This window comes from Lipotes vexillifer, unplaced genomic scaffold (genome assembly GCF_000442215.2).
Source record: "Lipotes vexillifer unplaced genomic scaffold, Lipotes_vexillifer_v1.1 scaffold1824, whole genome shotgun sequence".
Classification (NCBI taxonomy): domain Eukaryota; kingdom Metazoa; phylum Chordata; class Mammalia; order Artiodactyla; family Lipotidae; genus Lipotes; species Lipotes vexillifer.
This window is the reverse complement of record NW_006789288.1, coordinates 814,358-837,812: the sequence shown is the minus strand read 5'-3', so window position 1 is coordinate 837,812 and position 23,455 is coordinate 814,358. Positions and strand designations below refer to the sequence as shown.

The 23,455-nt window shown below is 46.4% G+C and overlaps 1 protein-coding gene across 1 annotated transcript in view; it reads left to right on the top strand.

The window, feature by feature from the left end:
• Positions 1–23,455, top strand: part of EVC (EvC ciliary complex subunit 1) — an 81,836-nt gene that overhangs the window by 49,591 nt on the left and 8,790 nt on the right. The window contains exons 12-16 of the mRNA XM_007462461.1: positions 7,421–7,633; positions 15,403–15,512; positions 18,098–18,308; positions 19,263–19,469; positions 22,411–22,555. Of these exons, the coding sequence (XP_007462523.1) occupies positions 7,421–7,633; positions 15,403–15,512; positions 18,098–18,308; positions 19,263–19,469; positions 22,411–22,555 (886 nt within the window). The remainder of the gene's footprint in view (positions 1–7,420; positions 7,634–15,402; positions 15,513–18,097; positions 18,309–19,262; positions 19,470–22,410; positions 22,556–23,455) is intronic.

The following is a 23,455-nucleotide window of genomic DNA, read 5'->3' as shown; positions in this document are numbered from 1 at the left end:
TCCCTAGGGCTCCCAGCCTCCCTGCCATCACACTTGCCATAAGATATTGTGAGTTCCTGTGCGATGTCTGCCCCCTCACTGGGGGTGCGTTCTCTAAAGTCAGGGTCCACGTCAGCTTTGTTCACCCAGTGGCCCTGGCACAGAGCCTTCCTGCAGTAGGTGCTCAAGAGACATTTGCAGGATGAACCCGTGAAGGCTGTGAGGGTATGACACCTTTACACCAGAGCTTTCACCTTTAGGGCCCCTTCTGTGCAGTGTGGTATCACGTAATTATGACCACAGTAATGCTGTGCAACAAGATACCTCAAAACCCTGTTGCTGAAAATGACAGTGATTTATCCCCAGGGTCTGTGCATTAGCTGGTGGTTGGCTGATCTAGGCGTAACTAACACAACTTGGCCACGCACACAACTGTCTCTACTCTTCCTAGGACCAGTGGGCTGGCCTGGGAATGTTCTCCTCATAGCGATGACAGGGGTCTAGCCTCCAAACTAGCCCATTTCACCTCCACCTCATTCTGTTGACCAACGCAAGTCACATGACTGACCCGAAGTTAAAGGGTTGGGGAGACACTTCGCACTCCCTGTGGGAAGGCGTGCAAGGTTATGTGGCAAAGGGCATGGCTCTGGAGGATAGGAAGATCTGGAGCCACTGTGCCCATCCACGCACACATCTCCTGTATCACACGTCCTCAGGAAGCAGGTATCATTTTCCTGAAGAGAGTCGCCCCTGGTCACACTGCTGGCAAGTGACCCAGTGCAGGTGGGTTCCCAGGCTCCTGACCCTTGATCCAACCTACTTCCAGTTTTGTGGGGTTTTTTTAACATCTTTATTGGGGTATAATTGCTTTACAATGGTGTGTTAGTTTCTGCTTTATAACAAAGGGAATCAGTTATACATATGTTCCCATATCTCTTCCCTCTTGCGTCTCCCTCCCACCCTCTCTATGCCACCCCTCTAGGTGGTCACAAAGCACCGAGCTGACCTCCCTGTGCTATGCGGCTGCTTCCCACTAGCTCTCTGTTTTGCATTTGGTAGTGTATATAAGTCCACGCCACTCTCTCACTTCGTCCCAGCTTCCCCTTCGCGTTTTTAAGAGACCCAGTTTCACCTGTGCTCTCAGCACTGCTCTGTCCCAGAATCCTGTGCACACCTCACTCTGAAGTAATTAACTGTGCGTCTTCAAAACTGTCCGGGTGTGATCCCTGCAGGGGAACATTTCTGGTTCCTGTGATGAACCAGAAACTCACAGGGAGCCGGGCCATGTCCGTGGGATCCTGGAAGTACGTTTTATTCACTCAGTCAGCACTCACCCTCATCAGTACGTCTTCAGACCTGGCCACATCCGCGCCTTGTGTGAGCTCCTTCACGGGTGCAGGCTGCCAGGTCTTGACTCCTCCGCATGGCATTGAGCTCCCTGCCCCCCCGGAAGGCTGACCCCGGAAGGCTGACCCCTGCTGCTCCTCTGCTTCCACACATCCTGTGCTTCCGCCCACTGGTCCAGCTGGCTTTCTCCCAAGGGCCCACCTGCCCACCTCTGCTGGGAACGCCCCCTTCCCTTCCCTCTCTCCTCCCCACCCTGCAAGCAAATGGAAACACACACTGCCTTTTCTCCAAAATGCTCTGTTCCGGGAATAAAAACAGCAACAGGTAACATTTATTGAGAGCCACACGCTAACTTTGCCAACCTCTCTGGAATGATAATAGCCGGCGTTTATGAAGCGTTTGCTCTGTGCTGTGTGCTGTGTCTAATCCCTGACAATCAGCCCTCAAGGCAGGTGCTGTCTTTACAGATGTAGCTTGCGTCTCATTCCTTTTGCAGGTATGAAAACTGAGACTCCTTTTCAAAGGTTTCAGAATATGTGCCCTTCCCCTGCCCCAGTCCTTTTCTCTGCAAGAAGCCTGGAGAGGACAGTGGATCCTCTGGGTCAGGCTGCAGAGGCGGAAACCCGAGTGAAGGACAAGTCGGGGTGAAATGCCGCCCTAGCTTGGGTTCTTTGTGCTTCTGTTTGAGGAAAAGTGCAGGGCTGAGGCCCAGGGCCAGCCTCTCCCCTGACCAGCGTCCCCTTGCTGTCCGACCCCTCACACACGCTGAGAGAGAAGAATACAGATTAATTCCTGTTCTATTTCAGGCACAGAATAAATCAGCATCTCCCAAACGAAACGTGTCAGCGTTAAGTGGGAAGCCATGTGTTTTATGGCCTATCAGAGCACGTGCGATGACGCAGATGTGTCTCTGTCCAGGGAGCAGACAGAATCCAGCACATTTTTTATTAGAAAGAGCCTCGACTAATGGACCATGTAGCTTTTACAAAGTTCACCTTTCTTGAATTTGCAAACAGTGTATTTTTGCAGTTTGACAATCATGAACAAAAAAGAAAAAGGTGTGTCTTAGTATCCCCACCTGCTGCTATGGAAGGATAGATTCCAACATAGGAGAATCAATTTTTAAAATCTGTCTCCTAGCAGAAAATTGGGATTTCCAGAGGCTGGAAGAAAATGTAAATCACTCCCATATTATTAAACCATTCTTATTGTGAAATGTAATAGACACAAATAAATGGATAACACATAACCTTATGGATTAACAAATGACTATTAAAAACACATCTATGTAACCCCCATCCAGATCAAGAAAGAGATCATGACCAGGACCTCTGAAGCCCCCTCACACCTCCTCCCAATCCCAATCCACTCCCTGCTCACAAAACAATATTAAGAAAATAAGACCTAAATAAATGTAAAGATATACCATGTTTCTGGATTGGAAGATTTGATATTGTAAAGATGTTCATCCTCGCCAAATTGATCTATAAATTCAAAATGTTAATCAAATTGGTGGCTATTAGTTATGGAGGATATGGACTGAAGCTACACATACACATAGCCCAACAATTCCGCTCCTTGGCATATGCCCAAGAGAAACAAGCGCACATGTGTATCAAACAGCATCCACAAGAAAGTTCACGTCAGCAGAATGTGTAATAGTCTAAAATAAGAAGCCACACAGATGCCCCTCAACAGTAGAATGGATAAATGGCGGTGTATTTATACAGTGAAATACTACAGACCAGTGAGGAAGAATGAACTACTGCTACACACGACAACACAGAGGAATCTCACAAGGACATATAAAGTTGAGATACACAAACCTCACATGCTATATGATCCCATTTTCATAAAAGCAGGACCTTTGTAGTTTCTACCCTCAAGTATAATGTTTGCTATAGTTTTTTTCTTTTTTCAGATTGAGGAAGTTTCCTTCCATTTCCTATTTTGCTAAGAGTGTTTCTTCTGCATGGAAATCCAGTTTTGTGAAGTACTTTTTTCTTCATTTATTCACATAATCATCTTGATGCTTTTCAGCTTTATTTTGTTAATGTGACAAATTGCATCAATTTGGGTAATGCCATTAAGTGCATACAAATTTAGAACCTTGACATCTTTCTGGTGAATTAAACCTTTTGGTGCTATGAGCTGATCCCCTGTCTCTCTAGAAGAGCTTTTTTTCTTAAAAACTATTTCATCTACTTTTTTTTTTTAAATTTATTTGTTTTTATTTTTGGCTGTGTTGGGTCTTCGTTGCTGTGCGCGGGCTTTCTCTAGTTGCGGTGAGCGGGGGCTACTCTTCGTTGCGGTGCACAGGCTTCTCATTGTGGTGGCTTCTCTTGCTGCGGAGCACGGGCTCTAGGTGCACAGGCTTCAGTAGTTGTGGCATGTGGGCTCTAGAGCACAGGCTCAGTATTTATAGCACGCGGGCTTAGTTGCTCTGTGGTATGCGGGATCCTCCAGGGCCAGGGATCGAACTCGTGTCCCCTGCATTGGCAGGCAGATTCTTAACCACTGTGCCACCAGGGAAGCCCTTTATCTACTATTAATGTCACAAAAAGTGACCCGGTGTTTATTAGGTGCTGCTTATTCTGTCATCCATTCTTCGTTAAAAATTACCTAAGAGCATCATGGTTAGATCATGGGTGCAGGAGCCTGACCACCAGGGCCCTGTGTGTGAACTGATGCAATTTATTTAACCTCTCTTTTACATGTACAGATAAAGCCTCAGTTTCCTCATCTGTAAATTTCTTTCATCAGTTTTGAGAGATTTCTCAGCCATTATCACTTCAAATATGACTACTGCCTGGACTCTCCCTTCTTTCCTTCGGGGACTCCAGTTAAACAGTTTGGACTTCCTCACTGTATCTTTTAGCCTTTATCTTCTCCGTATTTTCCATCCCTTAGTCTCTCTTTACTTTGTTCTGGATTTTCTCCTGATCCTTCTTCCAGTACTAATTCTCTCTCCAGCTGCATCTAAACTGCAACGAAACCTATACATTGGGTTCATATTATTGAGCAGTGTTCACCAATTGTAGAAGTTCTGACTTTTTTTTAAAACTAAATAACGTTACTTTTTATAATTTCTAGCTCTTTGCTTTAAGGTTTAAGAGTGGCTTTTAACGTCATGAGCATGGTAAGCATCAATCCTTTAAAGTCCTTGTTTTCTAATTACACTCTCTGGACTACCTGTGGGTTTGTTTTTCGTGTCTGTTGTTTGTGTAGGTCTTTGGTCATATTCTTATCTCCTTGTGTACCTGTTTATTTTTTCCTCATATGCCTTGTCTCAGATTTGTACATATATTGGTGAAAATATTTTCAAACGTGCAGTGATGCTTTTCTCCCCCAGAGAGGATTTTCCTTTGCTTCTGCCCAATGACTGGGCCTCTGATGATCCAGAGTCATGTTAATTCAAGGTCTGGACTTGAAATATGCTGGGTCACCCACATGACCAGACTCCAGGTTGCCATCTGTTTAAACCAGTCAGATCTGGTTTCCTTCCATTTCAATCATGTATCTCTGGTGCTGCTTTTTGGGTTCCAGTCCTAGGTGTGGAATGGTTTACGAGGCCCCAACCCATATGAGCTGTGAACTCCACCTTCTGTCCCTTCGACTGCTTGAGGCTGTCAGAGGTCCATCAGCTGTGCAGCCATCTCCCCTGGATTGACCTACACCCCTTATGTAAACACAGCCCCAGGGCTGGGCACACTTCTCTGACTGCATCGTCTCCCGACCTTGGGCACCACACTCTTCACTACCTTGTTAGCTCTTTCGGACTTTTATGATGATTTAATAAACATTTTGTCCAGCTTTTTAAAAAAAATGCATCTTCTGCAGGGAGAAATTGGTTCAAATTACCTGGTTGGCCACTCTCAGAGTAGGATCTCTAAATCTTTTAAAAAGGTGTGGGTCCCTTGTGCCCCTGTCATGGTCACTTTATTACAAACAAAGTTCAGCTTGGCCATGAACTTTTTAAAACACGGCATTCATTGGGTTTCATTAACACTGATTAGAGTTAAATTTAGCTTATATTCATTGAGCACACCAAGTATGACTTCAGTACACCAGAGGAGGTGCTGAGAATTTTTTTTTCCAAAAATAGCCAATTATCCTTGTAGCATATGGGTTAAGAGCATGAGTCCAATAGTCCAACAGCCAGGACCCACCCTCTACAAATGTCCATTTACTTATCTTCTCTGGGTCTTAGTTTCCTCATCTGTAAAGTAATGGTAATTATAATAGAACATCTTCATTGGACTGTTAGAAGGATGAATGAGATTATACAAGAAAAGTGTTTATGACACTCTCTGGCACATGGTAACAGTTCATAATCATTAACAATTATAATATTATTACCTGATATTTGCCAGGTGCTTTTCTAGGCCCTATAGATGCTAAAGTAATAAGACTTTATTCGTAAAACACCCTGTGGTCGGCATATATATGGAATCTAAAAAAAAAAAAAAAAGTTTTCTGAAGAACCTAGGGGCAGGACAGGAATAAAGATGCAGATGTAGAGAATGGACTTGAGGACACAGGGAGGGGGAAGGGTAAGCTGGGACGAAGTGAGAGAGTGGCATGGACTTATATATACTAGCAAATGTAAAAGAGATAGCTAGTGGGAAGCAGCCGCATAGCACAGGGAGATCAGCTCCGTGCTTTGTGACCACCTAGAGGGGTGGGATGGGGAGGGTGGGAGGGAGGGAGATGCAAGAGGGAGGAGATATGGGAACATATGTATATGTATAACTGATTCACTTTGTTATAAAGCGGAAACTAACACACCACTGTAAAGCAATTATACTCCGATAAAGATGTTAAAAACAAAAAACAAACAACCCTGTGGTCGGGAGGCCTTCCCAAAAGAGGAGATCTCAAATTGAGTTTGGAACATGTGAGGGGAGTTCCTAGATGGAGAAGGGGAAATGGGCATTCTGCATCATGTTGGTGTGTGATGCATTCAGAAACTGCAGTCAGGTGCTTAGTCTAGGAGGGTGTGAGACGTGGGTGCAGATCTGAGTATGATGCAGCCTCTGCTCTTGGGCAGTTGTGGTCCAGGAGGGATGACAGATAAACTGTAGTTTTGATGCCCTGGTGGGGCTAACCAAAGAGCTGCAGGAGCCCAGGGTGAGAAATGTCCATGTTAGTCTGAGTGGCTCAGGCAAGGCTTCATCGAGAAGGGATTATTTTGCAGGTGTTTTGCAGGGTGAAGAGGAGTCCATTTCAGGTGTGAAAGTGCCTGGAGGTGGGGAGAAGGGGAGAGGCTTTAAAAAGCATCCATGTAATGAAACATGCAGCGAGATGCCATTTATGTGAAGTAACACACACACCAAAAGCCACATTTATGGGCATCATATATAGTGAAAGTATAGAAATCTAAACTGGAGACAGAGATGCTGAATTCATGGGGATGGCTATCTCTGAGGACACTGGGAGGGAGGGGAAAAGAATTGCAGAGCGAACTTAAAGGATTCCAACTTAACCTGTAAGGTTCAGTGTTTTTAGTCTGAAGCAAAAAGGAAAACTGAGTGGTGGATTCAGAGATGTTTAATATATTATTATCTACAGGGTTTTGTTTTTCACAATTAAAGGAGTTTTAGAAAGAGAATGGAGTGGGGGAGGTGGGATGAAGGTAACAGAATGGTGAGAAATGAGGCAGCCCCTGAAGCCCTGCTAGGCAGGTCTGATTGCGATGGGAAGAGAAGTCTTCCAGGTTATTTGAGCTGGAATTGAAGGATCTATGCTTGTGCAAATAACTCACCTAAGTGTGGAGGGTGGAGGGAGGCAGGGAGACCAGTGAGGGGCCGTGAAAGTAATCTGGATGGAGGTTTAGAGGAAACGCCAGTGATTAAGGGCTCATTGGGTCAAAATCGCAGGTTTGGCACTTGACTGGGTGAGGGTGAGAGGGCTGGAAGGCAGTGGGTGTTTCCCAAGACTGAGTGTGTTTGTGTGCATGTGTGTGCGTGCACGTGCCTGTGTGTGATTTGAGAGCTCCCTTCGCTGGATTTCCTCTGTGGCCTGCATGAAACACTCGGCCCTGCCCTGGGTGAGAGCCTGACATGTAGCTCCGTCGTGTGGCTCTCGGCTTCAGGAGCTGTATCGCAGCACCATGGAAACGTTCGAGAAGTTTGTGGACGTCCTGTTCCTCCAGACGCTCCCCTGTGTGACTGACCTCTCCCAGGCAGAGTGTGAATACCTGAGGCAGGAGGCCCAGGAGAATGCGGCCCAGCAGCTGGAGAAGTTGGATCGCTTCCGGAGTCAGCAGTGGAAACTCTTCCAAGATCTCCTGGAGCAAGAAAAGCAGGTGCAGCATTTTGTAAAACTGGGTCTGGAGTCTGCCTTTTTTGTAAGCTTCTGAAGAATAACGAGGGATTCCCTTCACTGAGCATCCCCTAGTGCCTATGCTAGATGCTTTACCAAGATTGTGGTTGCCAACCTTTCACAATGGGGAGAGGGGGGGAAGACAGCAAGAGCCCTCCTCTCCCAGGATAGGAGGTCAGTAGATGATGCCTTCGGTTAATCCAACAAGAAGGGCAGCAAAGCCTTCTTTAGAATAATAGAAATAAAATAGAAATAAACGTTCTTCAAGGGAGTGGACTGGTTGCGGGGAGGAGCTGCACACACGGGACTCCTGTTTTTCAGTGAAAGTCTATTTCATTATTAAAACCATGTATATATGTGGTAGACAGAATAATGTCCCCACATCCTAATCCCCAGAACCTGTGAATATGTTACCTAACAGGGCAAAGGGACCTGATTGTGTGCAATCAAATTAAGGATCTGGGGATGTAAAGATTATTCTGGATTATCTGAGTGGCCCAGTGTGATCACAAGGGTCCTTTTAAAAGGGAAGGAGGAGGGTCAGAGTCAGAGGAGATGTGAGGACCTAAGCAGAGGCTAGAGTGATGTGCGCATCGGCTAAGGAATGCGAGAGGCCTCGAGAAGCTGGAAAAGGCAAGGAACAGACTCCTCCCAGAGTCTCCAGAAGGAACACAGCCCTGTTCCTTTCATTTCAGACTTCTGGCCTCCAGAACTGTAAGATACTAAATTTCTGTCATTTGAAGCCACAGCGTTTGTGGCCACGTGTTACAATAGCTATGTAAACTAATATACCTCAATTTTATTTTTAAAGAATTAAGAACTGTCAGATTTCTAAATGAAAACGCCCACATTTCCTTTCTCTCTTGCTTTCCTGCATGCTAGAGGCTGTAAAACTAACATGCTCAATATCCCAGCATCTAGAAGTGGCCGCGTTCAGTTCTAGCCTATGAGAGAAGGTATGGTACCTGCACAAGGCTTCTGTTCCCTAATACAAAGGCCAAGTGTTGCTAGGAGACATCCTCCTCTTCACTGTTCCCTGTTCTTCGTGCCCAGAGCAGGTACAGGAGGACTGGAGGTATGCTGGCCTTCCTTTGACTTAGAGGCAGGATTCAGGAGGGTGGGGCAGAAAGGCGGACTGTCCCAGCCCTGGACTGCCTACCCCAAGGTGCTTGTTATAAGAAACACCCTGTCTTTTTACATTGAGTGTTCAGTTAGTTACAAAAGAGCGCTCAACTGATGCAACCAATAGAGGTTTTCTAAAGCAGCTGACGGGAGCTGTCCAAAATACCAATAAATAAAGGGAAGCATCACGGGGCCATTTCCAGCCAGGGGCGAGCATAGCGCCTAGTTTCCTCCCTGTCCAATTTATTAGACCTCCTTCTAATTAATTTCAATCCGCCGTCAGCTGCATTGTGTTGTCCTGTCACTGGTAACTTGCAGCCTCCTCGATATGGCTGTAGGCTCCTGGAGGACAGCAACCCTGCTTTCCATATTTCACTTCCTTAATCAAAGCCCAGTAGCTGGGATATAGCAAATGCTCAGGAAAACTTTGCTGCATTTCCAGCAACAATAATGCAGCTTCGGAAATTATCACAGGGTCACCAAGGGTAAATGAAGCTGAATTCCTCTGATTCTTACCAATCCTGGGCCCCAGACCATATAATTTACCATCTCCGGGGAAAGAGGGGAGAAACCTGGGCCTCAGCGGTTTGGAAAGATCACCAGATAAGTCTGATGTGCCTCTGATGTCGGCTCCCAGATGGGGATCAGGCCTCTTAGAGACAGCTGTGGTCTGAAGACAGGCTTCTAATGTTGGAAGCTGGATGCCTGGGTTTGAACCAGAGCAACCCCGTTAATGGGCTGGGTGACTCTTGCCAGTCACCTGGCAGATTTCCCACAACTCTGCTTTTGCACAGCTTGCTGAATTTCTCTGAACCTCAGCTTTCATGTGAAAAATAGGGATCGAAATACCCAACAGGGTTGCTGTGAGATAATGCAGGTTAAGACCCTTCACGCAGTATCTGTTTAATTGCTTAATGACTGACACTGAAAAAACCTAGAACTTCATTCCTGATAAATTATTAGGCAAACAGCCATGGTTCATCTAAAAACCTCTAGTTATGAGTCTTAAGTTACTTTAAGCAGATGTCAGACAATGCATAGCTTCTGGGTTTTATTTATTTACTTTGTGAGCATATGCACGCGTGTGACTATTCCTTTGCTTGTGCAGTATTTCAAGAGGAGTTCTGCATGCAAGAAGCAAGCAGAAGTTAATGACCTCATCAACTGATTAAATAAGTTATGACCCAAGTCTGTTTTCTCAAAGTTTGGATGTCAAAATTAATTTACTGATTGATTGTTTAGTTGCCTTAAATTACCACAAGATATTTAGAGATCCATATTCTCTCCCACTTGCCATATTTCCTTGTTGATGATAAAAATGAGATGAACTTTCTGTGGTCAAGATGAATATTTAGTCATGAGATGAAAAGGCCAACAAAACTATTCATGGAAAATCTAACACACACCCAGACTATGAAATGCATTTCCCACTTATTTTCTATCCAAAAGGCCTTGGTGATTTCATATCCTGTTACGCAGAGAAGTTGTTAAATGTTGTGGAGTTTGTCAGTCACACAATTGGAACAGGTTGTAGAATGGTGGTTCTCAAAACACGATCTGTTCTAAGGCAGGTTTGTGGGCTTCTCCCCAGTCTGCTGAGAGCAAGCCCTCTGGTGTCCCTGAATCTACGGCCCCTTGTGGTCTATTCTCAACCTCCAGCCAGAGTGATGCTTACACTTAAAATTTTTTTTTTCTCTTCCATTTTATTAAAAAAAAGTTTTTTCTCTTCCATTTTATTAAAAAAGATTTTTTTCTCTTCCATTTTCTTAAAAAAAATTTTTTTCTCTTCCATTTTTACCGAGATGTAATTGACATTACAGCACTGTGTAAGTTTAAGGTGTACAGCATAGTGATTTGACTTCCATACATCATGAAATGATGACCACAGTAGGTTTAGTGAACACCCATCATCTCCTATAGATACAAATTCAAAGAAATAGAAAAAAAATATTTTTTCCTTGTGGTGTGAGGATTTACTCTCTTTAACAATTTTCATACAGAACATAGAGCAGTGTTCATTATACTTGTTCAGTGTTCCCTTTTCTTCACATCCTCGTCGAAACTTATTTGTTGTCTTTTTGATAATAGCATTCTGACAGACATAAGATGATACCTTATTGTGGTTTTGATTTGCATTTCCCTGACGACTGGTGATGTTGAGCATCTTTTCATGTGCCTGTTGGCCATCTGTATGTCTTCTTTGGGAAAATGTCTATTCAGATCCTCTGCCCAATTTTTAATTGGGTTGTTTGTGTTTTTGATGTCGAGTTGTATGAGTTCTATGTATATTTTGGATATTAACCCCTTATAGGATATATCATTTGCAAATATCTTCTCCCGTTCAATAGGCAGCCTTTCCGTTTTGTTGATAGTTTCCTTCACTGTGCAAAATCTTTTTAGTTTGATTTAGTCCCGTTTGTTTATTTTTGCTTTTGTTCCCCTTGCCTGAGGAGACATATCCAAAAAAATATTACTAAGACCACTGGAAGGTGAGGCTGGTCTTGGGGCTAGTGCTAGCCCACCGATGGGCGGAGCCAGGTCCCGGGGCCTCTGGCTGCAGGGCCCTGGGGGTCCTAGAGTTGGTGGTGGACCACTGGTGGGCAGGGTAGGGTCCTGGGCCAGCTGGAGGCTCTCAGGGGTTCTAAGGCCGTTGGCCTACTGGTGGGTAGGGCTGTGTCCCTGCCTGGTTAGCTGCTTGGCTTGAGGTGTCCCAGTACTGGTGCCGACAGGCTGGTGGGGAGGCTGGATCCCTGCGCTAATGAACCAGAGGGAGGATTCCGAAAGGGCGCTTACCAGCACCAGTGTCCTTGTGGTAGGATGAGCTCCCCGAGACGGCTGCTGCTGGCATCTATGCCCCCAGGGGGAGCGCCAGTTGCCTCCTGCCTCTCTGGGGGGCTCTCCAAGATCAGCAGGTGGGTCTGACCCAGGCTTCTTTCAAATTACTGCTTCTGCCCTGGGTCCTGGACCTTGTGAGATTTTGTGCGTACGCTTTAAGGATGGCTCTCTATTTCCCATGGTCCTTTGGCTCTCCCGAAAATATAAGCCCCACTGGCCTTCAAAGCCAAATGCTCTGGGGGTTCATCTTCCCAATGCAGGACCCCTGGGCTGGGGAGCCTGATGGGCCTTGGACCCCTTACTCCTTGGGGAGAACCACTGCAGTTGGAATTATTCTCCTGTTTGTGGGTCACCCACCTGGAATTATGGAACTTGACCTTACCGTGACTCTGCCCCTCCTACCCATCTCCTTGTGGTCCCTTCTTTATACCTCTAGTTGTAAAATTTTTTCTGCTAGTCTTCAGGTCTTTCACATCAATAGTTGCTCTGTAAATAGTCATTTTGATGTGCCATGGGAGGAGGTGGCTCAGGGTCTTCCTATTCTGCCATCTTGGCCAGTCACTGCTCCAGAGGGAGCATATCGTATACCACTCTTTTTTTTTTTTTTTTTTTTTTTGTGGTACACGGGCCTCTCACTGTTGTGGCCTCTCCCGTTGCCGAGCACAGGCTCCATGGCCATGGCCCACGGGCCCAGCCGCTCCGCGGCATGTGGGATCTTCCCGGACCGGGGCACGAACCCGTGTCCCCTGCATCGGCAGGCGGACTCCCAACCCCTGCACCACCAGGGAAGCCACCACTCATTTTTAAGATGCAGATTTTAATACCATTTTAACATCTCTGAAATTGAGATGCATCTTAATGTAATTACCAGTGATTTTTCTCTCTGTGTGGTACCTCAAATAACTGCATCTCATAATTACTGGCACATTAGATTTGATAAAAGACACTGTGTCACATCGTGTCATTTCTCAGCTCAAAACCCCCTTCTCATTTCATGCAGTGGAAAAGCCAGTGTCCTCACCATGCCCTACACAGCCCTGCCTGTCAGGACCTGGTTACCCTCTGACCCGCTCCCTGTCTCCCCCTCTCACCCCATTCCAGCCTCCCCAGCATCCTCGTGTCCCTCTAGCTCCCTGGGCTCTCCTGCTTCACTCGTCCTGCTTCAGGTCTTTATCCTGAAGCCACCTTCACCTTGAGGCCTCCTCTGACCGTGCTTTTAAAACTGCAGTGCCTCCCTCCTCCCAGCACTCCAGTGTCTGCCTTAGGTGTTGACTTTTCCACCGGCCCTACCTCTAAACCCACCCCTTTTATAGGAGCACGTACCGGGCATGCACTGCCTGTTGGTTCTTTTCCCTTTCTCTCTTTAGTAAATGAAAATTTGAAACAAAGAGTAAACATATGGGAAACCACAGGATAACCTGGTAGCAATGAACAGGGTCAGTGCTCTAGCCCACGGAAGCAGGTTTTTGCGTCGGAATTTAAACATTCATGAACCTGCATTCGATAACGTTGAAGAGGGTGGTGTGACCATTGCAGGCACCATCTGACGCTATGATCTCCATCCTCTTGATCGGCTTTGGATCCCGTTGCTAGTTTTATCTGCCTTCTCAAAACGCACACCAAAGACTCCCATGTTCTTAGTGACAATATTAATTTACCTTTTAGAGAATCTACACTGTGTAGAATTTTCTAGAATGTTGTGGTTTCCCAAGCACTTTGACAGGTTATTGTAGACCCCTCACAAGAGGAGTCAGAGACTGACTTAAAGGAAAAGTTCTGAGTCACACAGTGTGATTTTGTGAGATTAAGTATGTGCTGTGAATCTCAAGGCCCAGAGAACTGAAGTCTAGGCTGCTTACTCACACCCAGACTCTGTGCTTTGTCCCTGTTCTGCCTACAGCATGGCAGTCTCCAGAAAAGAGCTACATGTGTGGGAAAGTAAAAGAGTCTCACCTTAGTGATTGAGCCCTTGGTGTAACACAGTCCAGCTGCATGTTTCTAGGTGCATGTTTCTCCCTGTGATGCGAGATAGTCAGGGAGGAGCAGATGTGGCTAGAAAAGATTTGAGCTTTGGGGACAGACAGACTTAGATTTGAGCCTCTGCTCCACTAAAAAGCTGTGTGGCCTTGGACCTCACAGGATCTCCACAGATAAAGCCACACTGAAGATGAGCTAACATTATAAAATTATAAAACACACAAGCAACAATCCACCGTAAGTGAGAGCCAGCATGTACAGTAAGCACCAAGTTTAGACCACAACAAGCACCGAGGAGTTCAGGTGAAGGGATTATTAGAGAGCGCTTATAAAGGAAGCATGTTTAAAACAATAAAACAATAACAGGAGGAATTACTAGCATAAAAACATGACATGATGTAAAAAGATGACAGATAAAAAACCACATAGTTTATGTATGAAAATTATAGTCATGAGAACAGAAATTTAATGGATGAGTTAAACAGCAGATCGAATTATGGTTGAAGGCACAGTGTGTAAACTAGGAGATAAAGGTGAGAAAGTGGTCCAGAATATGACACAGAGAGCTAAAGAGATGGAAAATATGAGCGGTTAGGAGACATGGGAACAGAATGCGAAAGTCCTAGAGGGACTTCCTTAGTCTTCTGAGAATTCTAGAAGGAGAGAATGAAGGAGAGATAAAATTCAAAGTGATAACAGATAAGAAATTTTCAGAAGTGCTGACTGTCATGAATTCTAAGGTAAAAGAAATGTTGATTAACTTACGATTTCTGGAGTTGGGAATGTACATTAAAAAGTTTAAACCACTGAAGAAATAGAAACAGAATAGGTAACTTTCCAAGCAGTAGAGGAGAACAGTGCTAACATAAAGAGCCCCTTCAGAATAAAAGCTACAGGGAGCCTAAAAGATCCCCTTCAGAATAAAAGCTACATGGTGCCTAAAAATAAATCTGACCAATGTTTATAAGAGCTTAACGGAGAAGTTTATAAAATGCTGTTGAAAGGATAAAGCAAGAATTGAGAGAAAGGCCTTGTTTTTGGATAGGACAACTCAATTTTGGAAAAACAGTGATTCTCTACAAATTAATCTGTAAATTCAATCCAGTTAGAAGAAAATCGAAAAAAAGCTGTTTTCCCAAACTTAATAAACTGATCCTAAAATGCATATGTAAAGTAAAGCAACCAAGAATAGTTAAGACAGTTTTGTACAAAAGAATGTGGGAAGACTTGCCCTAGCAGCTATGAAGTCTTCCTATAAGCTACAGGAATTAAAGCAGTGAGGTATTTATATAGAAACAAACAGACAGATCCACAGAATAAAAGAAGGAGCCTGGAATGAAATTCATATATATGGAAACTACATCAGACAAGGTGGCATGACAGGCCCATCATTAAAAAATTATCTAATAAATGGTGCTAGGACAATTAGTGTCAATTTATCCAGAGAAAATTAGATCGCTTCCTCATGCCACAGAAAATACGTATTAAATGCCTTAAGATGTACATGAAAATAGGAAACATTTTTAAACTTTAGCCAAAAATATAAGAGAAAAATTTAATTAAATCAAGGGAGAAAGGGATCTTTAAAAAATAAGAAACAAAAGATATGATCCAACAAAGCAATGATGGATGAAATGAACTTGAGTTGACCCCTGTCCCTCTGTCCTGGGGTTTAGGTGTGGATGGAGGAGGGATTTTTTTTAAAAATCCCTTAAGAAAGGGATTTTTAAAAAATAGAAACAAAAGGTATGATCCAACAAAGCAATGATGGATGAACTGAACTTGAGTTGACCCCTGTCCCTCTGTCCTGGGGTTTAGGTGTGGATGGAGGAGCACACACTGTCCACTGTGCTGCAGACACACCTGCGGGATGACCAGGACAGCATCATCCACCAAGTCTTGGGCCAACTTGGCGGCCTCACTGAAGAGTGAGTACAGCTTTCTGGAGGGTGGAGGCCTGTGTCCTGTGTGATACTCGGTGCTAACCTCAGTGTCCTCATCTGTAAGGTTAACCGTACCCTGGCCTCCCTTACAGTGTGATCTTGAGACCACATTGTGAATATAAATATCAAATAGAGTGATAGCAGAGTACCACGGATGAAAGCTTGGAGTCAGAATTGATGTGGGCACATGACTTACTGGATATTTTACATCTCTATATATTTTCAACCCATGAGATATTAGTTTTGGTTTATGCAGTGAGTGTTCATTTAGATTTACCCTTTCCGTTGCTCTGGGCTGTTTCCTGTATCATTAAGTTTCCATCTAGGAGTATTTTCTTTTGCATGAAGGTTCTCATTATTTTAGATTTGCTGGTGACAGATTCTCTTAGGTTTTGTTTGTCTGAAAATGTCTATCTCATCTTCATTTTTGAGGAATGTTTTCATTGGGTATAGAATCCTAGTTTGGTTGTTTTTTTAAAATACTTTTAAAGGTAATATTTTGTCTTCTGATTTCAATTGTTTCTGGTTGCTTTTAAGATTTTCTTTTGTTCTTTGGTTTTCATCAGTTTATTATAATATGCCTAAACATGGGTGTGGTTTTTTGTGAATCTCTTGTTTGCTTGTTTTAAATAAATCTGTAGTGCTTCTTGAACCTGTGATTTGCTATATTCCATCAGTTTTTGAAAATTCTGAGCCTCTATCTCTTTAAATATTCCTTCTGCCTCTTCTGTCCCTATTCTTCCTGGGGCTACAGTTACACGTTTATTAGATTATTTTTACCTTATGTCATTTGCCTCTTAGAAGCTATTCTATGTTTTTGTTCCCTGTGGTTCAGTCTAGATACTTATTTTGAACTATCTTCCAGTTCCTGCTCTCTTCAGTTGTGTCTTATCTGCTGTTAAACCCATGTACTGTTCTTTTTTTGTTTTTTTTTTTTGTTTTTTTGCGGTACGCGGGCCTCTCACTCTTATGGCCTCTCCCATTGCGGAGCACAGGCTCCGGACGCGCAGGCTCAGCGGCCATGGCTCACGGGCCCAGCCGCTCCGCGGCATGTGGGATCTTCCTGGACCAGGGCACAAACCCGTGTCCCCTGCATTGGCAGGTGGACTCTCAACCACTGCGCCACCAGGGAAGCCCCCATGTACTGAATTCTTAATGTTGGTTACTATGTTTTCAGTTCTAAAATTTCCATTTTATTTTTGTCATAGTTTCCAGTTATCTGCTAAAGTTCATTTTCTCATTTAATTTCCTAAACATATTCATCATAGCTGATTATTCTGATGTCCAATATCTTGTGGGTATGTTTCTATGACCCATTTTTTCTCTTTATTTTTGGTCAGTTCTTATCTGTTTGCAAGTCTGGTTATTTTTACTGAATGCTGGACAGCGTTATTAAAAATTGTAGAGATAATTTGAGACTTTGGATGATGGGATCTTCCTCCAGAGAGGATTTATCTTACTTCTAGCAGGGATTTCAGAAAGTGACAAATCAACCACTCCATTTGTGAATTTAGCTGATTCAAAATTAGGTCTTTATTCTTATTCTTAGGATGAGGGCCCCCAGCTGGAAGCCTGGAGTGTTTGCCAGGTCTCTTCTCCTTGGTAAACTGACTGACAGTGCTTTGTTCAACTTTTCAGGCTGTCAGAAAATACCTCAAGTTATAAAACCAGATGTCGAGCCTCCTGGGTAGACTGAGGTTTTCTACTTGACTCATTGGGATAGGAACTCAAAAATAGCTCATGATTTCAGTTTTGGATGTGTTAATTTTGAGAGCTATGTAAGAAATTTGAGTGGATATGTACTGAAGGCAGCTGCATATATGCACCTGAAACTTGGGGCAGAACGTGATAAAGTTAAAAAGATTAGTAAAAGAACAGTTGGCTGAATATAACCCAGGTCAGCACCACGTCTAAGAGGATGGGCAGTGGGGGATGGGATAATTCCAACCTACTACCTCTGTAAAGGCTCCCTGTGGGGCATGACTGTTTGGGGTATTTCTTGTTGGGTCAGTGTATTAGGATTCTCCAGAGAAACAGAACCTATAGATATAGATATAGATATAGAGAGAGAAGCTGAGATGTCCCAAGATCTGCAGCTGACAAGCTGGAAACTCAGGAGAACCAATATGTAGTTTCAGTCCCAAGTCCAAAGGCCTGAGAACCAGGAGGGCTAATGGTGTAAGAGCCAGTCTGAAGGCAGCAGTCTCGAGACCCAGGGAAAGCCAGTGTTTCAGTTTGAGTCCAAAACGAGAAACCCTTATCCCACTCAAGGCCTTCAGGCAGGAGGAGTTCCCTCTTACTCATGGGTAAGTCAGCTTTTTCCTCTCTTCAGACCTTCAACTGATTGGATGAGGCCCACCCACATTAGGGAGGACAATCTGCTTTACACAGTGTACCAATTCAAATGTTAACCTCATACAGAAACACCCTCACAGAAGTTCTCAGGATGATGTTTGATCACATGTCCAGGCACCCCATGGCCCAGTCAAGCTGTCACATAACATTAACCAGTCACACTCAGTGGAGCCAAGAATATTGACCCCTCAGCCCGGCACCCACTTTCTCCAAAGGTCCACGCGGTGCATCCTGCAGGGGCACGACCTGCTCTTACGCTCAGCCCTCCGGAGGCTGGCTCTCCGCAGCAGCGCCATCACCACCCTGACGCAGATGAGACTGTCAGGGAAGAATAGCCTTCTCCAGGAGTTGCGCGAACAGCACGCCCTGGAGCAGGACTCCTCCCAGTGTCTGGACGAGCATCAGTGGCAGCTGCTCAGAGCCTTGGTAAGACTGTGCGTCAGCCCCCTGCCCCGCAGACAGGAGCGCTGCTTTCTCAGCTTCCGGGTTACAGCCCGGTTTAGCCAAAACCCCAATCCTGCCCCAGCATCGTTGTGGGGTCAGGACAATGGCAGCCCCCCCTGTAGTGGGGCACCCAGCATGCCCAAAGTTTCTGGTGTACATTATAATTATACTAAAAACGCACGTGAAATCAGAGCACGGATAGGTACAGTCGTCATCGGGCGTTGGGAGAAAAGGGCTCTCTAGTCTGTTTTAAGGTTTTAACAAATCAAAAGAAAGACTGTAAATTGTGGGACTGGGATTTAAACCCAAGCAAGCTGACTCCAGGTCTCCTGTAGCCACTGAGCTATAGGAGCACCTGATGTTTTCTGACCCCTTCGTGAGGGACAAGCTCACGGTCTCTTTTGCTCGGCCCAGGAGGGCTTGGTGGGAAGCAGGCAAGACTTACTGCCCTACCTCTGATTCCCCCACCTCCTTCTCCAGCTCTTATTCCTTCAGGGAAAGGAATCCCCATAGGCCTTGTGTTGGCCTCCATGATGTCCCAGACTACTCACGGACTCAGACGTGACTTTAGAACCCACTCTGCTGTGGGACTTATAGAAAGTTACTTAGCCTCTCTGAGCCTCTGTGTCCTCATCGCTGCTAGTGTTCAGGCCTCACGGTGTTTGGGATGAATGAGGAAGGGCTTGTATATGTGTGAAGCCACAGATGGCACTGGGCACGTGGTTGGTGCTCAATAAATGCCTTGGGGGATCTTCAAGATACCCAGGCCCATCAAGTGCGTATAGAGGTCCCCACTTTCCACGCCTTCTCCATCCCTTCTCCAACCTTCCTGGGACCCCGGGCAGGGCCGACCGTACATCCTGGTCCTGGCCCTGACCGGAGCATCCGTGCAGGGCAGCAGTGGGGCTCCAACCTCTCCCCGCCTGTCCTTTTCAGGAGGCGCGCGTCCTGGAGGAGGCTGGCCGGCTGGAGGAGGAGACGCAGCAGACACGGCTGCAGCTTCGGCAGCAGCTCCTGGCTGAGGCCCAGGAAGTCGGGCAGCTCCTACAGCAGCACGCAGAGCGGGCCATCGGGCAGACGCTGCTGGGCCACGCGCGGAACATGGCCTCCAAAAGCCGGGCCAAGGACAGGGATGACTTCAAGGTGCGAGGCCACCCCAGCCCCAGGGAGCCCGAGGCACAGGAGACTTTGGGCTGGGGTGGGGGGCAGGGGCGGACAAGAGGAAGGATTAGGGCAGAGCAGCAGCCGGGGCCTGCCCAGGAGCTTCTGGCCTCCCAGCTACTAAAACTAACATAAGGCTTCTGTCTCCAGGATATTAAATGTTGAGCCTTGGAAATGGTGCTTCTTATTTTTTAATTAAACAGCAATAACTCAATTTTCACAAAATAACAGAATCTCAGTTTTGCAAAGGATCTTAGTTGAGGCTGGTCCAGTCCTCATCTGAAACGTGACCCTCCTCTGTCTCCCTCACTTGCTCCTGATGTGAGGCTGTGATGGCCACGCCTTTGCCGGAGAACCTGCAGACAGACACCCCCCCCCCCCCCCCCCCCCCCGTGGAGCAGTGAGGACTTGCACCTGCTGCCTGGCCCCATGTCGCATCTTTCTGAGCCCTGGCTCGGTCCTTGCAGCAGCTCCGAGAGGGACGTGGTTTCACCCAGAGCCGCCCCGCCCCGCCCAGCCAGTCTGTGGCTGACGCAGGATTTGAACCAAAGCCCCTCTCCCAGGGAGAGACATGGACACTCCCTGCCTCTGGCCGCCTCTGCGGAGACCTGAGGGTTGGTGGCGTTGGCCCTGACAGCTGAGCGATGCAGCTAAAATCAGTCTGACTTGAGTAAGCAGCGGTTTACTCCTTGTACTGACGGTGATGACAAACCGCAGGAGTGCAAATAGCCATAGTAAGAAGTGACGTGAGCACTGCCCTTCTACGTCTGCAGGAGGGCTTTGTCTGCCTCGTCTCACTGGGCTCTCACCACAGCCCTTGCACAGAAAGGATGATTTTTCTTTCCATCATTCGGGTGGGAAGACTGAGGCTTGTCATTGGGCAAAAGACATGTTTAAAGCCTCCCAGCCTCAGTGAGCGGCTGGGACCGGAGGCTGGCCTTGCCCTGCATGACCGGTGCGTATGCTCGGCTTCCCCTTGGCTGCCTCCTCACTCGAGCCGTAAGAAAAGGCAGGGCACCCCGTGTATTGCAGACCACGGCAGAGAGAGTCCATGGCCGGCACCCATGGGAGGTGTCACAGATCTGCGGATGGCAGCAGACCCACATCAGGATATGCCAGGATGCTTGCGGGCACCTTCCATGAGTCCTTTCATTTACATAAAGTCACACATCTGCATAGTAAAGAGGTTGGACTCACATTTCTGAGACACCCCTTGCCGTTCTAAATCTCTCACGTCTGCCGCACATGATCCAGGCGTCAGGGCTAGCGATGCTGGATGGGTCTCTTCCTTCCCCTAAAATTCTATAACTCTGACCTAATCAACGGTCGTTACAGGAAAACAGAATGAAATATGAGTTTGGCATATTTTGTCCTCACCTTCCCCAAGGGACTCTGATTCAGAATTAGATGATGATGAACACCGCTCCCCGCCCCCAGTACACACACGCACCAGAAAGAACATGGGCTCAGTATCTGGAAGGATGTTCATTTCACAGGGCTCCTTGGCTCCAGGCCCTGCGGCAGGTGCTGGGATAGAGAGTAGCCAGGTGGCAGGATTCCTGCCTTCAAGGAGCTTACAATCTACTGGGAGAGGACACGCTAACCCTTGAGAAGTTTTGCAGAAACTGAGACAACAGGCAGTGCCTGAAGGGGATCGAGAGAGGGCTGAAAAGTCGGAGCTACTCAAGCAAATGTGTTTGCTGATTCGAATGGTACACCAGCTGGAAAAACTAATGAGGAGGACAGAATGGTGGAGGCCCTGGAGAGGGGTGGAGCGGTGGGATGCAGAGGGTGTAGACACCACTTCCCTGTGGCAGGAAGACAGATGGACAGAAGGCGTGATGTGCAGGTGGGTTTGCCGACTTGAGAGGGGAGAGGAGGGGCTTCCTGTCTTCTGCCTTCCATGCGCCAAATGAAATTCAAGGAGGGCCGCTGGCCGCCAGCGGGAGCTCCTGACCGGAAGTGCAAGGCCAGAGCCCGGAGTCCTCGTGCAATCAGATGTAGATGTCCAACAGAGAGGGAGAGAGAACCGGCCACAGTAAGGGAGGAGCAGGGCCCAGGAGTGAGGTGGGCTCTCACCTGCTCTGCACCCTGAGCTGCAACCCTCCTCACCCCCACAGCTTCCGTCCACACCTGCAAATCAGGGAACATTTCTTAGGCCTTGGAACATAACCAATCACTCAACAATAATAAATGGGTATTTTTTTTTCTGGCCCAAAGCTTGGAACCATTCAATAAATGCTGAAATGGGGGCTCTGGAAACTGACTTTTGCCCATGATCGTATGAAGTAAAAGACGGTGATTTTGCCAGTGCACAACCAACATGTCCCTGATGATGGGACATCTCAGCATTTCCTTTCTGTTCTGCTTTGGGTCTGAAGGTATATCATTGAGGAATGCATGTAACTGCAAGGGACAAAAATAAATAGAAGTTACTGATCTCACATAACAAGAAATGTGGAAGTAGGTGGCTCCAGGCTGGCACAGAGGCTCTGTGATAGGACCATGGACCAGACTCTCTCTTTCTGATCCATCATTCTTGGTGTGGGTTGGTTGCCTCATAGTCTCAAAATGGCCACTGCCACTCCAGACATCAAGTTTGCATTCTTGGCAGGAAGAGGGAAACAGCAAAGTCTTTCACCCCCACCAAGGCTTTGCCTTAATGTTCGGAAAGGGTAGGCCCTCAGCAGACTTTCCCTAATATTTCATCTCATTGGCCAGAACTGGGTCATACGGTCAGTCTCAGACCATCCCTGACAAAGGAAAATAAGATTATCGAAACTGGTTTAAACCAGCCACATGCTCTCTGCCTGCTGCTGACCAGCCAAGGTTGGCAGTGGGTGGAATATGGGAGCCAGGACCATGTCGGCCATGGCTGGCTCCACGTGTGCCCTCTGCTGAGACTTGTCCCTCCTGCCCACAGAGAACACTGATGGAGGCGGCTGTGGAAAGCGTCTACGTGACTAGCGCTGGTGTTGGCCGGCTCGTGCACGCGTATTACCAGCAGATCAGGAGGACCATGCAGGACCACGAGGAAAGAAAGCTGCATCATCTGAAGACCCTACAGGGTATAGCACCCTTCCACTGGGAAGCCCTGCCAACAACGAGCCAAACATGCTCTTAGTTGGGGACAGGGCAAGATGTCAGGTTTTTCAAATTTTATTTTGGGAGATTTAATTTTTTTAATGTTTTATGTATTTATTTATCTCCTGCTCTGTCCCCAAAAGGCTTTTGAAAAAGCACTTAAAGAAACATATCCATAGAGTACAGTAGGATTTTTTTTTAAAGTAGGCTAATCAGAACAAGGACAGGACAGTGAGGTGGAGTAGGCCATCATCTGGGACGTATGTCATCAGATCCCTACTTAGAGGTGACATGGGTTTGACTCTGGATGTCCTGGTGGCCAAAGAGATAGAAATTTCCTCAGGTAAAGCTGTCACAGTGTCCGTAAGAAAAGGCCCTGTGCTCCGCAACGGGAGAGGCCACAGCAGTGAGAGGCCCGCGTACTGCAAAAAAAAGAAAGAAAAGGCTAGTGGCTCATAAATGTGCCTGAGACCCAGACAGTTTTCCCCTGTGGGCTCTTGTAAGAGGCCACCCAGGGGCTGGAATGGACAAGATCCCCAAGGCCAGCAAGAACGTGGTGTAACAGACAAAATCCAGTTCCTTAAAGCCTGTTCTTATAACATCCTTCCCTGCATCCAGGCCTTCAGAACAAAGTAGAATCCCATGTTCTCTGATGGATGCTTCCTGGACGGTCCAAGATCCCTAGACGAAGGACCGGCAGAGGGTCCTGGGGCCAGGTCTCCTGTGAATATTATGTTTCTCAATAAGCTCAGCTGCCACTTTTCTCTTCCCCTCGCCCTGGGGAATTTTAGCCCTACATTCAGATAAAATCTGGGACACGCCCAGAAATCTGCCAGATCCTTCCTGATGTTTTTCCAAAGTAAGGGTTGGTCTCCTTCAGCAGG